The 18,361-nt window shown below is 41.8% G+C and overlaps 1 protein-coding gene across 5 annotated transcripts in view; it reads right to left on the bottom strand.

Moving 5' to 3' along the window:
• Positions 1-18,361, bottom strand: part of ELMO1 (engulfment and cell motility 1) — a 310,364-nt gene that overhangs the window by 21,792 nt on the left and 270,211 nt on the right. For all 5 annotated transcript variants that reach the window (XM_040591563.1, XM_040591561.1, XM_040591564.1 and 2 more), the window contains 2 exons: positions 8,107-8,270; positions 1,478-1,590 (listed from right to left, as the gene is read on the bottom strand). In XM_040591563.1, the coding sequence (XP_040447497.1) occupies positions 1,478-1,590; positions 8,107-8,270 (277 nt within the window). The remainder of the gene's footprint in view (positions 1-1,477; positions 1,591-8,106; positions 8,271-18,361) is intronic.

Here is an 18,361-nt window from a genome sequence, read left to right as displayed (position 1 = left end):
ATATATATTTAACTTCAACTCCACACATATAAGTTGAACCAACTCATGCCCCCTAAGGCTTCTGATCTTGTAAATCATGAACTAACAACAGCTGAAGATAAAATAAACAGTCTACCTTCCTCTTGGAGATCTGCTAAAAGAAGAACATTTGCCACAAACCCTGCTCCTTCCCTAGAATTTCAGTCATTTAGGATTAAGGCTCTGAGAGGAATAAAATAAACAACCCTCACTACTGATAGCCAAACCAAACTATGACTACTTTAGCTACTTTCACTCCACGAATACGCTGCTGAAGGGAAAAAAAAACATATCGTGTGCCTCACTATAAAATCTTTATAGAAAGTCACACTGGAATATTAATGCTCTTTCCCTAAACTCTGTGCAGTGGGCTTCATAGGTGTTCATAGGCTTGACAGAGTTAAGCTTGACAGCTATAAAGCTGCAGTACATTTTTTTCTGCAACTCAACCCTTTCATAAAGGCTTTGACATTTTCCAAAATAACCTCCCTACATTAAGGAAAATCGCTTCCTTGTTTCTAAGGAAGGAGGCATTGCAGGGATACTTCTCTCTGTGATGAAAGCAGTTTTCCCCAATTGATGGGAAAGTCTCAAATACCTATCTGTGACAGTTCTTACTCTTAGCTTTTGTAACTTTCTGATTTGTATTGTACCTACAGCAGAAAGCAAATGGAAATCCCTTTAAAACCTTCACAAAATGAGGGTTTTAAAGGGAGACTTTTAGAAACAACGTCTAATTAATCTGCTGAATTTACACTATGTCCCTGTTATTTCGTCCAGATAAAGAAGCCTGCCTCTCTGAGGGGAGAAGAGCCATAGAGAGTTTGACTGTACAAAATGAGCTGCAAATCTAGCACTGAGCAATGACTCATAGGATTTGGAAAATAATCTTCTCATGTCAATCAAGTATTCATCTGAAGGTACACAAATTACAAATTGATCTAAGTGCTTTTTAAAAGTATATTTAAACACCATAATATATTTAATGTATATGGTAATATAAGACAAAACCCAAGGACAGGCAGTACTAGAGGGAGGGGTGCAGGATGAGTTCATCACATATATAAAGCTGCTCCAAGTCTGACAGATTCAAATTCTGGCTACACCAGGTTTCATGGGCTATTCCTGCAGAGGCAGAGATTTTGTTCTGAGATAAACAAGAAGCCTGGACATCCAGGCAGAAATCAAAATACTCAGTTCAGAGTGCAAGACTGCTGCTTGAGACTTTTGTCAAATGCTGGGCTTGTTCCAGATGATCTGTGTGATGAAGCCAAAACCAGTTCCAGGAAAACACAGGAAAGCCTGCAAGTGTAACTAGGAAATCCGCTTTCAGATGCCCCCCTAGTAAAAACAGTCAGGCACTACAACCAAGGACCTTGCCAGTAAAACTAGTATTGCTCGTCTCAACTTTCAGACAAAAGTGACAACAAAAAGCCAGACTAGGCAGCCTGAGCTGTACCTTGTCGACGCCGACTGTTGAGTTTCCTAAAGCAGGTGCCCTCCACAAGTCGATTGAGACGTTGCTGCTTGATCAGTTCTAAGATCTCAGGCTGAATCTTCTCTTTTAGTTCCCTTGGGAAGACAGAAAGTAGGCACTTGTCAAATTTAGTCAAAGACCATCCTCCTTCCTCTGAGACAGAGTCTCACAAGATGTTTCTGCAGGGAGTTTGAAGGGGACAACAGGCACAGGCAGGCCCAGGTCAGAATCAAGTGTGCTCCAGAAAAAAACCTTTTTCTTATAACAAAGAATGAGAGCCAGGATATCTCTGTTGTAGACATCTCCCTGCTATGACGTAAGTGTATGACTCAGGCAAGTCGCTCACTTGTTTCTGACTTCACTCATCTAAAAATAACGCTTACTATAATGAATCAACAAATTTTTTCTGTGGCTAATAATGGTCTTTCACCATAGGAGCACTGTGAAGCTTATTTGAGGGTCTGTCACCTTTTGTTGCACAGTCCTCTGCTGGTGTAGTTTACTAGCACAATTATTTAGGACAAAAGGAGGAAGGCTAAACCACATTTTAAAACAACGATAAGAAACAGTGAGCAACGCCAATGAACTAAAATCATGACCGGTGCTATATGCTTGTTCTTAATTCCACACCATTCAATTAATTCATTATTATCAAAATTTTGTGGAAAACTAAGTCATGGCTAGGGATTGCTCAAGGACCAAACTTTACCCTTGCACAGGAGTGCAGGAACCCACAGTGTGTTTAGAAATAATATTCTATAACCTTCAGAAAATGCATTTTCTACATCCTACTTTATCAAGAGTTCAACGTGTCAAGAACTAGGCAGAAAATGTATGCACGTAACATTTAAATTTTGATTTCATACACCATCACATGGATTCACATATGCCTGAATTCATCAGTTACATCCTCACCTAGATTCATTAAGAATACATAAAAGACAGGTTTAAACATCAACTCAACAGCAAGCCTAGCAAGATTAAAAAATAACTGAATTTGTAGAGGATTTATAAAATATGAAGCGTGTCAGAACCATAATTTTGCATTGCTGTGAAAATTAGGTAATATCAAAAATCATTATGTCTGGCAGTATGTTCCAGCAATCGTCATCAAAAGGAAGCAAAGCTGTGGTATCCCACAGAGACCACAAAAATTTTCTCTCTCCTTGAAAACTTAGGGAGCCCTATCTCTGTCGATTTCCACATTCATTTGGATTCTATACCTTTGATCTGCCAGACCTGCACTGGAACCACTGGAAGTCCTCTGCTAGGAAGATCAGGCCTTGAAACAAAAATACCATCTTTCCCTCAGGTTTTAACAAAACGGTTGGAGTTCTTGATGCATAACCCATCGCATATATTTTCAGGCAGTGAAAATCTAGCTGGTCAAAAACCAAAGAAGCATTGTAACTATAGAAACAGGCCACCTTTTGGAAATGTATTATTAGTGCTTTAGGATAATTTTCAAGCACTGCTGTTTTCTCATTGGGAACCAAGATTTGAATATGCCAAATGGTTAAATACTGTGATTAAAAGAATTTTGTGCTTGAATAAATGTTTTGCTTTTACTGAACTGATGACCCTCCCCTTCCCAGGCAAATCCTGGGAGCAGGGGCTAAGGAGAGCAGTGTTAAAACACAGCGTGATTGCTTAGCCCAGACCGCAGGCAAAATCTGCAACTGAACTGACTTCAAACAGTCAAGACTAGTATAAACACCAGTTTGATATTTAGGTAATTTCATTCAGAAATTGGATGGTTATCATTCAATAGGTGTTAAAGGTTTGGGGTAAATTCTCTTCAGTATCTTTATCAATAATCTGTACGAGGGGATTGAGCGCACCCTCATCAGTTTGCAGATGACACCAGGCTGGGGGGGGTTGTTGATCTGCTGGAGGGCAGGAGGCTCTGCAGAGGGATCTGGACAGGCCGGACCGATGGGCTGAGGTTCAGCAAGGTTGATGGCTGGCTGAACATGGGCCAGCAGTGTGCCCAGGTGGCCAAGAAGGCCAACAGCATCCTGGCTTGTACCAGAAACAGTGTGGCCAGCAGGACCAGGGCAGTGATCTTCCCCCTGTACTCAGCACGGGTGAGGCCACACCTCATACTGTGTTCAGTTTTGGGCCCCTCGCTACACGAAGGACGTTGAGGTGCTGCAGCGTGTCCAGAGACGGGCAACGGGGGGGGGAGGGGGGTGTTGTTTTGGTCTCTGCTCCCAGGTAACAAGGGAAGGACAAGAGGAAAAGGCCTCAGGTTGTGCCAGGGGAGGCTGAGACTGGATGTTAGGAAACATTTCCTCACAGAAAGGGTGGTCCAGCACTGGAACAGGCTGCCCAGGGAGGGGGTGGAAGCGTCATCCCTGGAGGCATTTACAAAATACATAGATGCCATGCTTAGGGACATAATTTAGTGGTGGACTTGGCAGTCCTGGATTAACAGTTGGACCTGCTGATCTTACAGGTGTTTTCTAACCTAAATGATTCTATGAACATCATAGTTGTAAGACACTACTGAAAAGACAAAAATGAAGGTGTCATGCAGCACATTAACGTCTGTTTGCTCATAGTATCCCCTCTTCTGTCCTTTAAAGCCCCATCCGCCCTTTACAATTCAGAGGAAGAGAAGGATTTTTAACCAGTCCTAAAATAAACAGGTAATCCTCTCTGGAGTACTTTGCTGTCTAAGGCAGACTTTCCATAGGAAGAAGCGCCATAGGAGAGAAGGGACACCTTCTGTCTCTTTAATGATGTGCTGGAGTCCCTCCACAAATTAGAGGTGGCACTTAGGGACATGGTTTAGCGTTGGACTTGCCAGTGTTGGGTTTACAGTTGGACTTAATGATCTTAAGGGTCTTTTCCAACTTAAATGATTCTATGTGCATGTGCTTACTCTCACAACCATGAAGCTCAGAGGTAGTACTCCCTTCTGTTTTACAGTCCCCAGGCCAACACACAGATGTTCTGGAGACAACTCGTTACTTCATGGAGAAACAGTCTTCAGTGACTTTGGACTTTCGTGATACCCCATAAGTCTATCCATCCCTTGCCATTGGTCATCTGCACTTACTGTCCTCAGCAGCTCAAGCCAACACGTGGTTACTCTGACTGGTATGGTTCTCAGCTATTTTTTAGACACCGTGGCTCCAGATACATTTTTACAAGGTGATCCTGCCACTTAGTGCTCCTAACTGTCAAGGTTTCTGTTCCATCACTTCAAGGTGACAGAAATGGGGCAGAACAATCAAACCACGGCACATAGTTGAAAAAAAAGATGCACTACTTTGAATATATTACCTTCAGAAAGCCTTATGAAGGCAAGGGAGTTCTGTTCGTCAGGGTCAGTGTTTAAAGACCAAAGGATTAGAAAAAAAAAAAAAATCTGTATAAGAAACAGGTCCAGCTGCCTAATTTTAAAATCAAACAGGAACAACGAGCTAAAGGAAGATCATAAATGCAAATATGTTTTGTAAGAATTGTATGTATTGTCCTTCAGATAACACTGGCTTAACAGTTTGTGACTTGCAAAGAGAGAGAACAAACTCAGAAAGTCTAAGGAGACAGGGGCTTTAAAAATTGCTGTTAGTCTCCTACTGTGTTCCTGTCATGTAAGAACGGCAAAAGTTAGCGGCCTGCTGAGACAGGAGGAGGGAACCACGCAGTAATATATATGATCACTAATTTTCTGATCTCACTGGTCTCAGCACCATAGGCAATACTGACATCGGACACTTGTTTTTAAAATAACAGACTTGAATTGTCAGCAAATTTGAAAATCATTAGAAATTCTTTTTAGATTACTCAAATGACACTAGTTCTTCAGCACCAGTTATATCCATCCCCAGCTTTTGCCTTTCCAGCTTATAATTAAGACTTCTTCTTGCTAGCTTTTTTCCTTCCAGGATGGGGCATATTACAGACATTTAAAGCATTACAACACAACAGAAGAGTAATCCCAGAACTGCTTTCATGTGTTTTGTCCTTTTATCTTTCTGGCTTGTAGCTATGTCTTCCACGCATTTGCAACAGGCAGTAGTGACTCTTTCTAACATTGCAGAGAAATCTGTAAGATAAAAAGCATCCACATCCTTCCCTCTATTTTCCTGTATGTTGCTGATTTTCACGTACATGTTACTCAGCAATGGTTCCCTAGCTGGCATTAACTCTCCTTTCACCAGCAAGCCACCACTTAGATGTCAGATCTTTATCAAGTATTAATGCATCTCTTGCCATTTAACGTGTCAGAGATCTTTGCTCCTCTACAAGCCCACAGGATTCCTACACACCTCCTTCCCCAGCCATTCAAAATGCACCAGTGATACTTTATAATTTCTTTGTGGAATAGCAGTTTGGACGATCAATAACGGTCCCAGAATCTTGAATAGATTCTGTTCTGAAAGACTTTGTTTTCCCTAATCAAAAGTAAAAATTGAAAAAACTTCAACTCACATGATACAACACTGCTCGTATAAAAGAAACAAGTAATCCTTGCAAAACAAGGTTGCTGTAGCTATGAGGATCTAAGACAACACTTTCCAGATTACATTCAAATGCAGCTTAACAGAAACTTCTCTCATCCAGCAGCTTCAAAACTTAAAAGTTCAGTGCTTCATACAATGAACAGCAGAAGAAAGGCTTCAATCATGTTCAAGGTGGGAAAAACCATCATCTGATTGCCATATTCTCACACAGAATTGAACAACGCCTGCTGACTTTACATTCACCGTTGTGCACAATCTCTTTTAGCATATCTGCAAGGCTTTAAAATATACAGCGCAGCCACAATTGCTCTCTTCACTTGCAGTCTTTTTCCCTACAATGAGGCCATGATTCTGTACGTCTATCAATTGTGCCATCTATGCAATTTGAGAGAGTTCAGTACGGGGAATCAAATCAAAGGGGAAAATGAAAGGACCCGTTTCTTTTCACAGTCAAGAATAAGTGATCATGGATGCAATCAAAATGCAAATGCATAGAGTTAAATCTCTGCAAAAGCACTTGTGATGGCTTAAACACCTTATCGATTTACTTAGCCTTTATAGCCTTTAGGCTTAGCCTTTGTCCTGAATCTGAAATGAGTCTGTGGTAACACTTCAGTTGCTTTTAACTATTGTGTTGGCTGTTTCACTCACTCCATGACAGGGAAGGAGACTCCGCACTGTGGCAGCAACTAGCCAGAGTGACACTGGAAATAAAACAGCTTGCAGAGGGCACTGGCAAGTTTCATGAGGCTAGGTGATGGTGCAGAAGAATATAAATAGTTGACCTGCGTCATATTTAAACAGTTGACTCATAGGGAAAGCCCGGAAAATGAGAAGCTTTGGTGACAAGCTTAGCAAGTACTGAGCAGCTCTGAACCACTAAACGTTGCAGGGGATTTGCAGGAGATCTCCAATAGTGTAATGATGCAAAACTGACTGGAACCATTTGTAGCTTTTTAATTGATGCATTACTATGAGTGACATCAGCTCTAATTGGGCATTAGATCCTATCTTCCTATACACTGAAAACATAAAAGAAGCATTCCCCCTTTGATCCACATTGGTATGATTAAAATAATGTATGATGCTTCTGCTGCTGCCCTGCTGCCCCTGGACGAATGGGTCCCCAGAGCTTGTACTTAAGACACCTGTATCCTTTAGAAATAAATAAAAAAAAACATTCCATTTCTGAATCCTGAAATGCTCTGGTCCAAACCCTTCTCTGTACCTTTACCTTGGAAAGGAGATTTCGAAAATCATCAGCCATTCCACTTGTAACATGGTCAGGATTTCATGACATTTCAGCTGATGCTTTTGGAGTCCTCACCATTTCTCTGCTGATCTCAAAAGGTTCCTGCTATTCTCAGCACATCATCTGTGCACCATGGGGTCTGTATCTGTCCTGTGCCACCAGTTCAGCCACAAGCCCAGACTTGGTCCAGAGCCAAGCACGGCCTCCATTTTTCATATAAAAGAACAAAGGGTATTCTGAGCTATGGTGGCAATATTAGCATTTGATACTTCGCAGTAAACAACAAGGAAAATAAGAATCCCACTGGCTAGCTGACAGAATGTTATAATTTACAAATAAGTAACTGTTTGTCATTAACACCAAAGATAATACCGTAAACAAAGACAGTCATATACAACACCACTCTTTTGTGGAGCCAGTGTGTATTGGTTCATATTCTGGGCTTCTCCCCGTCTCTCTTGGAAAACTGACATTTGGAATTTTTAAAGACCCTTGGACAGAAGACAAAGTTGCAGTGGTTTTTGGTCATGTTTTTTTTTTTTCTTTGGGTTTTTTTTTGTTTGTTTGTTGTTTTGTTTTTTTTTTAAGCCAGTGCTACCAACACCAAACCCAGCCTCACAGTCATGCAACACTAGGAAATGTTAAAGCGTTGTTTCATACAAATAAGCCACATCAAACCCTGTAGGGATTTGTTGAATCTGGTTTGACTGAACTCAAATAAAAAGTTAGGATTCCCAGCAGAAGAAAACACACTCCACTTCAAGCAGATGCCACATTACTGCTTTGAGCATGGCTCCCTGGACAGCTTTCCTCCTTGGGTTCCCCCAGAAAAACTCACAAATGTCATTTGCATGCAAAAACGAGTGGAAAGAGACAGTACTTACAGAATTGGACGAGACTGGAAATCTTCCTGGTTCATTCTTTCGGACTGGCGTATTTTCAGTATTTCTGTGTAACTGAGATTCTGAAGTTTGCTCTTGAACTGATCCAGAGAGCTAGGCTTGGTAGTGAGCGCTCTCATTATCTGTTCTTTCACTACCTGCATTACCTGTGGTTGACAAGGAAAGGAAAAGAAAACCTGTGTTAACACTTTTCGTGTTTTTGTTTCAAATCTTATTCTGGATCGCAGTAAGGTTTCTAGGTATAGAAGATGATTAGTACTATGTGGTCTCAAGACAATTTTTCAGTAGCATAACCAGAAAATAAGACAAATTCTGACAGGGCATCACATCTTACAGCAAGATCTCACCTGCTCTGTAACAAGAAATTTTGGGGTTTTTGGGGGGGGGTGGCAAGCATGTCATTTATAACTTGGCTGTCTCACTAGACAGCTAAATTACAATTGCTGGTTACAGGATTTTAAGTCCTGCTCTGTCCGTGGTTTGTGTGCCCATGGCAGCAGCAGTGTGGCTCCTCTGCATTCTGAGTTGAGATGATGCTCCTGTAATGCCGGGGGGACAGGCACACATATACCACCAGACTTAACAGAAAAAAAGGCTCTGAAGTCCTCAGGAGCCGACTGACAGAGCAGATGCGCATCCTGACTTCTGCCAGCTCAACCCAGGTGAAGTGCACAAGCCCCAGGGGCCAGTTTCAATGCCCACAAGAAAGACTGTGGAGAGTTTTTAAGGTCTTACAGCTTTCCTGCTGGGTCTTAGAGCTGCTCTCCTGATCAGCACAAAGCTGCTAACATGGCTGCTACAGTGGCCCATTCCTTCCCTTTATTCCTTATGCCCAGAGGTGATGGGCACACACAGGAGGCTCCCTCTGAACATCACGAAACACTGTCACTGTGAGGTGACCAAGCACTGGCACAGGTTGCCCAGGGAGGTTGTGGAGTCTCCACTCTTGGAGATACTCAAAAGCCATCTGAGCACGGTCCTAGGTAGCTGGCTCTTGGTGGCACTGCTTGAGCAGGGAGGCTGGACGAGATGACCTCCAGAGGTCCCTTCCATCCTCAACCCCTTTGTGATTCTGTGAGAGCCTTAGGCTGTAGGCACATTGTGGCCATACACAGTGAAGGAAAGGAACTTGTTAAAAGAGACCATTAGTCAGGGCGGGGGAGAGAGATAGATAATTTTGCCAAGGATATTACAGGATTGCTTTTGAAGCAATGCCATATACAATGCAAACCAAAAAATGAGAACGAAGGATGGCTGGGCAACAGCCATCTATCTGCATATTAATTATCTTATCAGGGAAAACTGCTGAGACACAGTTAACTAAGGGGAATTGCTTGGCTCTAGTTCAAATAAATACATATCATAGATTACTGCTTCTCCACAATCCTAGACTCTTTTCCTTGGTGCTGGTGCAAATCACACACTTTGAAATATTTATCTGATGCTGTGCTTAAGTTAGCTGAAAAAACAATTTATCAGACTTAGAAAAGCCCATCCCACCCAAATCCAACAGCTAAAAAACAGTAGGAAACGGTAACACAACCCTGGTATCCAAGAGGGTGTTACAGAAATTAACAACTACAGAAATAGAGGGCAAAAGCTTTTTCTGCATTGTTAATTTTCTTTTATTCTTTCATCTTTACCATGTATCTTAAAACAGAAGCTCAGCCCCACAGAGGTTCCCCAATCATTCTGAAAATTTCTCTTTTCACATTAATATTTCATTGCTTCCCATGTGTTGCTTCAGTCTTCTAACTCATTGCCTACACTATGTTTTCTATTTTTGCTTCCTGAGATATAACTTCTTTCTCAGATGTGATCTAAGCACTTATTTTAGCTGTGTCCAGCAGATGAAACTAAGCAATTAAAGAACTGAAGATAAGCTCCTTCCTTGCTACAGGGACCACGTTCATCCCAGAGATCTACTTCAAGAGGAGCAAGATGCTCCTTCCAGAAGCATTGGGTCAGGTGGGCAACAAATGCCTTTGCACTTACATTTGCACCCCCTGAACGAGGCAGTCTACCCGCACCCACTTGGCTGGGGGCTTGCTCTGCATGCATCCATGCATTTAAGATCCTACTCTGGGTAAATCATGCAAACTTGGCCCAGCAAAGCTGAGCTCTGCTCTACCCACTCCTACAAATCTAACAGGTACTTTGCTATGTATTTGAGGAAGCCTTCTAAAACTTAGTTTGATGGTAAAAAGCAAAACTGAATTCTGTACTCTGCACCTGCATACTCTTTATTTCATATTCAAAATAATTTCATATTATTTTGTTCTAGATGGTGGCCATGTGCAGCTAAATCCCTCTGAAGAGTTACTCAGCTGGTCTGCCAGTGGGAATCAGCTACTTCCCCGTCTGAAGGATGAACTCCTGACTGCCATTCGACTCCTTAGAGGGATTAACGCCTCCTTGACTGCATTCAGAGTGTACTCACTAGATCACACCAGTCCAAGTCAGAAACATGCTGTCACACCTTGGAAACGACAAACTGGAAGGCCAAACAACCTTAAAACCTGAACGTTAATGGATTGTGCCCAGCAAGGCGAGTGGCATACTCCTACTGATTTCACTGGGTCTTGGTTTAATACCTAAAAGGAGAAGTGTAATGAAAGAAATGTCCTCAAAGGAATAGTGGGAAAAAACGAAGCAGAAAATGCCAGCGACAAGTTGGATGTTTAAAAATACCTTCTGTCTTCCTCCTTCTGCCTTCTTGACAATGACTACTTACTGCTGCTAATTAATTTTAATTTATATATTATACATGTATATATTATTAATTAGGACTAATTATTATTAACTACCAGGAATAGAGAAGAGAGGAGAGACTGGAAACTAACTTTGCCTATTGAAAACATATTCAGCTATTGGTACCTCTTAACACTACTGGCCCAGGCTCCCAGCTAACTGAGCTTAACTTTTCACCCCCACAGAGAACGTGATGTTCAGCTACTGGCTTTACTTCTGCTTTCTTAGGTCTGCCGAGAAGTTGTGTCAGGCTACTTTGTCCCATGTGGTTTTACAGTCAGCCTGCAGTTGTCATTTCTGCAGTATCATGCAAGAGAAGCACGCAAAACCAGGTAGCTTACCTGAATTCAAACATGTAAGCCCTACTGCCACTCGCAACCAAATTCCCTTGCCATTAGAAAGCAACAAACTACTGCCATTTCAAACAGACAGGTGTAGTATAAATGCTAAACTAACCATACTATACTGCTATATTAACTATCACTACCATATCACCTTGACTTTTCAGCACTAAATCAGATTTGCAAGCAAATACAGTCCTGCAATCACTTACGCATGTGTGCAGTTCCAGTTTCATGCATTCATTCAAGTATCTGTACAGATCTGGGTTTTTGTTGCTTACATATAGATATAGCTTCTTAAATTCAGGCACTCACACTGGGGAAACTGCCTCTACGAGTTTTCCCCATAAAATAAATGGAAAAATAAATAAATACTGTATTTTCAGGAGTTGCATGTATGTGGATCTTCTTTTCAGTCTGATGTCTCAACCACCCCCACGAAGCAGCACTCATTCTTGGCTAAACAAGGCAAAGGAGGTTCAAGTTCCACAGACTTAGGGTGCCGTCATTTACGTTAGTCACAAAATCCCGTATCAACCCTTGCCTCCCTTCTCTGGAGCTCACTGTTGTGGTTAACAGGCAAACAATGCAAATTCCTCTTCTTTGCTCTGACCTGCAAAGTCATCCACAGGGCATCATCAAGGAGCTCCTTGCTTTAGAGGTTCCACTCGCTCCAGAGGCAGAAGGCAAGAAGCGTGTGCTCCAGGCCCAGCACGTGGCAGGGTGATCACTCGCCTTGTAACGCTTATAGCCAACACTATTTAACTAGCTGGCCAAAATGTCAAAGCTGCTAATTGCGCCGAGTCTCCTGAGCATTGGGGGATCACTGCCAAGAACTTCTAATCTGTTCAATTTCCAAAGCTGAGTTGCCAGCCCCTGATTACTGCTGTCTGAGAGACAGCATCAACCCTTCCTCCCCATGTGTCTGACCTTACAATGAAATTAAAAGCGTTCTCTACTCAATGTGACCGTACATAAACATTGTAGATAGCTGTTTTAATTACATTATGCTTTGCTACTCTTACTGAGAAACGAGTGTTTCAGAAGGCATATTTGCTTTAAATCATGTCCTTTTTATCTGATGATCTCTTCTTGAATGGCGAAAGAATCTTGGGTTCTGCATTATGACCAAGACAGGTAAATACAGTGAAGACACGAAGAGAAAGACAGTAGGGAAAAAAAGAATACTTTTTTTTGTTTAATCACATAGGACCTTATTCCCTATTTCTTGTATCCATCCAATGTGTCCTACGTTTCTACAGTCAATATCACCATAACATCTTTTTTCGTTTAGCTGGTTTAGTTCAGCTTTGTGTTTAGCTTATTTGACCTCACCTCTGTTGTCCCACATTCTGACTACCTTTGCCTTTCCAACATTTACCCCCTCTGTTACTCTTCCTTCTCTTTTTTGCCGTGACAACTTTTGCCTACGCAAATGAAGTCTCCTCCATTCAGGATGGCACAGAGGTCTGAACACTTGGGCTCTACAACAAGGGGACAAAACAGAAGTTGTCAATGTCTGCCAGAGGACTTTATCAGAGCCAAACTCTACAGCAACCGTCCACTGACGGCATTTTAGCGGCTAGTTTGTAACAAAGGAAAGCACAAACCTCTCTACTTACACCATACCAATGCAAAGTTTGTCCCTGGCATTGCCTGGAGAAAACAGGCTGCCATCTCAGACACCTACCACTGCCTGCAAGCTTCTGGAAATTTAATTCTGAGCCTTCCACTCACCAGACGCACTCTTTATACCAAATCACACCACCGACCTTCTCAGAAACTTGTCCCAGAACAGCCTGAAGGTCTGGACCTTCACAAAACCCATCTGTGGAGCGCCACACAAGAGATGAACCTTTCTCACAATTTCCCCACAAATCAGCGTTTCTCTTGAATAAGCGTGCCCTTTCACACGTAATGACCCTCGCACAGCAGCAAGAACACACCCAGAGACCATCACAGAAGTCACCAAGTTGTACCTCTAGTATCCTGGGGCAGATGTTACACCGATTGCTGCTTGTTGACAAACTCAGGGGGGTTGTGTGTGACAGTACGTTATGCTGACTGATTGCCATTAATCTTGACAGTCTACTTTTCGTCTGCACAGACAAGGCATAGGCCTAAATCCTGAGCCCACGTTATGATGATGTGCTTAGTTCAGTGCTTCCCTCATTTGGCTCAGAATTAGTAAGCACTGCAAGGCACGATCCCCCTGCCTCACTGCAGTGTGTGATAGAAGAGCAGCCACTGGACTGCACAATATCCAGAGACAGCCCTCTACAACCAGACCTGAAGCCTCTGAGATGTGAGAAGTTTTAAGACTTCATTCACTAGCTTTTCTACGTAACCATTCGCAGATCAACAAGCCAACAGACAGACAACTGGAGGAAAGACATCTATTTGCAAATTGGTTGTCAAATTTTCATACCTAATTTCCTTCCTATCTAAATGTTCCTGAAAAGCAGTAGCTTGGTTTATACAGGGTAAAAAACAAAGGTGGAAACATCACTTGGTGATTGAGATCCAGCTTGATTATGCCAGCCACGAAGGGATTTCCTTCCGTTAAATCCACAGAGCAGGCAAAAATAAGGTTGTAGAATGAAATGGCCAAATCATTCTTAATGAGCAGCGCTTACTGACAAAGGAGGTCATAAAGAAAATCTAATTCTGAAGGGAAAGGAAATTACTTCAGTTTACAAGCAACCTGTCAACTCCTTTAATGAAAACTTTACATGTTTAACATGTGCATCAGGTAATTTAAGACCATTTTTTTAGACTGTTCCAAAGGATAAGCTGTCTTAACTAGATCAATGGTTGTATTTTCAGAGTACTCGGAAGAGTCATCTTGAGAAAATTCAAGGTCCTTGGAAGAGAATTTAATGCTGTAGTGTCCCCTGTCCATCCCCCAGATCTCCACATATTGCAGTCTGTGAATTCACTATGCCAGTCTCTAGGTCATAGCCTGTACCAAGCTTCCACTCCACATCACTTTAGAATATTAATCCAAACACACCATCCTACACAAGCAAATTTAAACTCGGGCACAATCTAACACTGACAGGAGACTCCAAAATTCCAAACCATTTCTTCTATTACAGTCTGTGTACTCTGGAATTAAAACAAAAAAAAAACAACCAAAACCAACCACTCAGTTTTCAATCTTCTTAACTGTTCCAGAACACAAGGCCAGTTACTGTAGCCAGCGATAAAGAGGCAACTCTAAGCTGTCTGGATGTACATAGCCACAGAAATAATTAAGTTGATTCATTTTCAGGCAGCAGGATGAGAAAGCAGCTGTCAGAGGATTTGGTAGGTATAAGCTCTGATACATTTTATCTCTTCATTTTCTGCAGAATTTAAAACTCATTGTGAAAAAAGTTTGCTGAGGTTTTGGCTTTATTTTTTTCTTTCTTTATTGTCTTTTTTTTTAAGAAAACACCACCTCTTTTGCTTGTGATTATATTTTTCTAATATGAACCAAGAAATCTCTCAGTCTGCAGAGAAGAGACTTGCAATAATGCAATGGTTTTGAAGAAACCGAGCAGTCTGTTTCTGTGCGGTACCGATATCAATATCATTACCCAGTTCAGCAGCGATCACAGTTTTGCAGGAATACTGAGCGTGAACACATGAGCACACCTAGCAGATGGGGTGATGGAGTCGAGAGGTACTCCATGTCACAGCAGCTCCACACAGGGTGTTTAAAAGCTCTGTAGCAGAAGCCTGAAAAACTTAATGCTGTAGTAATAGATCTCTTCAACCCGAAACCTTACTCAGAGCCTCAGGACCCGAGTAAGTTGCCTGCCCTCTGGTGAGGAAAAGAGGGACGAGAACCCAAAGGAGCCTGACCTTGCACTGGATCCTGAGATCCAGAAGGTCTAGTGGTGAAGAAAGAAAAGGCTGAAGATAAAGTGAGGCCCCACAATTTTTTACATTTCGGAGAAGTTAGTTTTTTTCACAGCCTTTTATGTTCCCTTGACTAATGAATCGCAGGTGTGAGGAACCAGACAAATCACGCGGTTCCTGGGAACTGATGGGATGAGACTGTTGTTAATCCGAGACTACCAGACAGGGGATAAAGGATTCATCACATTTGTAAGAAGGGAGGAGTAACAGCCCTAGGGCCATAAGCACGAGACTGGTGAGCACCATGAAAAAAGGTGTGAAAGTGATGTTGAAAAAAAGCGAGGAAGGGGTCCGAGGAGTGACTGCATCTGAAAGAGCTGATGTAAAAAGTTCAGTTCCCTGCAAAAGATTCCTGGCTCATCCTGCTGTTGGATACAAGCATTTAGTAAACTGTATTCAGGGGAAATGGATGACCAATGGCTGCACTCTGCTATATTACATCCCTGGGCTACTCCACCTCTGCAGGAAGAGCCTGTGGCCACAGCCTGCCTTTGGCACTTTCCAGAGAAGCTCCCAGAACCCTGTTACCTGCACTGATTATTTTTGCCTTGGATACACAGATCCTGGTGGAGAACCACTGGATACCAAGGCGGCCTCCAGTTCTTTTTTAACGTTACAATTTATTTCTCAGTTAAAACCAGCAACAGTGACAGAGGCTTTGGCTGGGAATACAAAGCAGGTTGAACATTATTGAGAAAAAGACAAAGGGCTACCAAAGGACTCCATTAAAGGGTAATATGGCAAAAGGGATGGAGGGCAAGAAGATGATTTTGACAATGTGTTACAGACTGGAGTAGAAAAATGAAAGAGGAAGGCAGCTAGTAGGAAGGGGGCTATAAATATGGAAAAGCAACCAAAGCAGGAACAGAGGTTCCAGCAGGGGATATCAGCATGTGGAAGAATCATCTGGTTGATGGCTTGCAACAAAATAAATGAAGAGGTGGAAAAGTCTGAAGTAAAATAACCCCAAAAACCGATGCTCTTACAGATGCTGTATTTCAACAGAAAATGAAGGCTGAAGGAAAAGAAATGAGATTTTGTAGATCTGTTAAATGGTTGAAGATGTTATGGACAGTGTTTACCCATATTTTTACGATTGTTCTAAATTGACATGCATTTCAAGTTTTGTAAAGGACTGCTGTTCACTTCCCTTTTCCATTACTATCAATTTTACCCTCAACTTCCTCAGACCAGTCCTTAAGGAAGGTTTCCCTTCAGTCAGCTGCTTCCCAAGCCATAATTTTGTAAATATATAACTTCCTACATGCTTTACCCTTTCTTTTCCTATTTCCTTTTAAGTAAAAGAATGCGAAAGCAGTACACTGGCTTCTTGCAGGGCTAAAACCAGACGCTGCCCTCAAATCCAAGGGTTCCATTCAAAACAATGCTAATCTAAACACACAAGTCAAATACCACTTATTTGGGTTGTATCAGGCTGAAAGAGGAATGACTGATAGACAGGAAACCTCTTCTCAACATTTAGTATTTGCAGAATATATTTGCATCAGAAATCAGGAATAAATTTATTTCCTGTTTGCGCTTTGTGCCTTGAGGTAAGCAAAGCAAGAAATAAGTACTGTGTGACAAAGCATTTCTGCCTCAGTAAAATGATGTGCAAAGTTAATATGATAGTTTTTGTAAACTTCCTTGTTAGCTAATTGAAGTCTTAGGTCAGCCAATTTTACATTATTTCCCCCAACGTCTGACAACCTCCTTTGGCAAAATAAAACATGCAGAAAATCATTTGTGGGTGGCATTTAATCCAGGGCTTTTCACAGACAAAATGTACTGATCTTCTCAAACAAAATGTTAAGTGAGGGGAGGGGGGGAAAATGAGGAGATATTTGTGTTCTTAGTCATATACCAATGTATTAATTAATGGGTCAAACAACACACTTGTGAATTCTGAAAGAAAATAATACGAGAGTTGTCCGTAATTAGGAACATACGTTTCGGTGCTGCTTCCCTTAAAATACACAGTTACATTAAATGGCATACAGTAAATGAAAATTAATGGTAATATATTGGCAAACAGCTGATTCTACAGAAGGAAAGCAAGGACAAGATTTAATTGGCAGGTTTTCCCCATAGGAAAGGGTAAAAATCAAACAACTCAAGCTCTGACTATTAATGACGCATAAGAAAAGACTTTATGAATGGGCAGAAAAACAGGAAAAGTGAGGGAGCAAATTTTTAAAAAAAGGGGAACAAAGGGTGCTGAAAACATTGCTCAGTACATGCAATAAATGGATAAAAATTTAAGAACAACATTTTGCATTATGACTTCACATCTTCCTACTTCCTTTAGCTGAGATAAAAGCAAAATAAAGGTGTGACTGGCTGCATTTCTGAAAGGATCTCTGGGCTCTTTTTCCATTGCAAACCACTGTGCTGAGGTCTGTCCTGTCTGAGGTATTAACAGCCACACGGAATTGCACATGGTCCAAGCCTGCCCCCGTCCCTGCTTGCGTTGTCCCTTTCCCTGTCTCCAGTCAACTCCAGGGACTCTCCAGCTCCACCAATGGAAGGGGAGCCAGGCTCGTGTCCTTTTAATACCAAGAGAAACGGAGATTCCTAACCATCTAGCTGAACCACAAACACGCCAGCTAGCACAAAGCACCAGGCAACAGGGGGCAGCTTCTCTACCTCTCCCCTTCGTGCCTCTCCTCTCTGCTACCCTTCTTCCGCCAAACCAAACGGACCTTGGAAGTCCATCTATCATGAAATCCACTTGTTTGAGCAGCAAATTCTGCAGCTCTATTGCCTACCTATTTCCTTAACTCTGACAGTCGTATTAGGAAGAGAGATGGATGAGCCCTGAGATGAGGTTGGTCAGCTGCCCGGGATGGCGGGCTGTCACGGCACTAAGGTATTGCTCTAGCTGGACACAGTGGAGGATGCAGGCAAAAATGGACAGTAGAAGTAGCTTCAGGGAGTTTCAGAACCACATGTTATTCTCAATGACAGCTGGTTGCACTTTGATAAAGTAAGAACGTCACCTGATGACACAGACTTTTCACCCTGAGGAATTGTTTTGATGTTTACTTTAACAGAAATTGAAATACTGAAAGCTTCTCTGGAATAAAATAAATTGTTTAGGAATTAGCTGATTTAATCATTCTTATAGTACCTAAAAACCGTGTCTCTTAAGGAATATGAGAAAAAAATATTCCATTTTTTCCCATGTATATTCTTCACAGAGGAGGAATTCGCCTAAGAAAATTGTTCATCTTGATTAA

The sequence above is a fragment of the Falco naumanni genome, chromosome 4, assembly GCF_017639655.2.
Source record: "Falco naumanni isolate bFalNau1 chromosome 4, bFalNau1.pat, whole genome shotgun sequence".
NCBI lineage: Eukaryota > Metazoa > Chordata > Aves > Falconiformes > Falconidae > Falco > Falco naumanni.
Note: the sequence above shows the minus strand (reverse complement) of the source record. Positions and strands in the feature narration are given on the sequence as shown.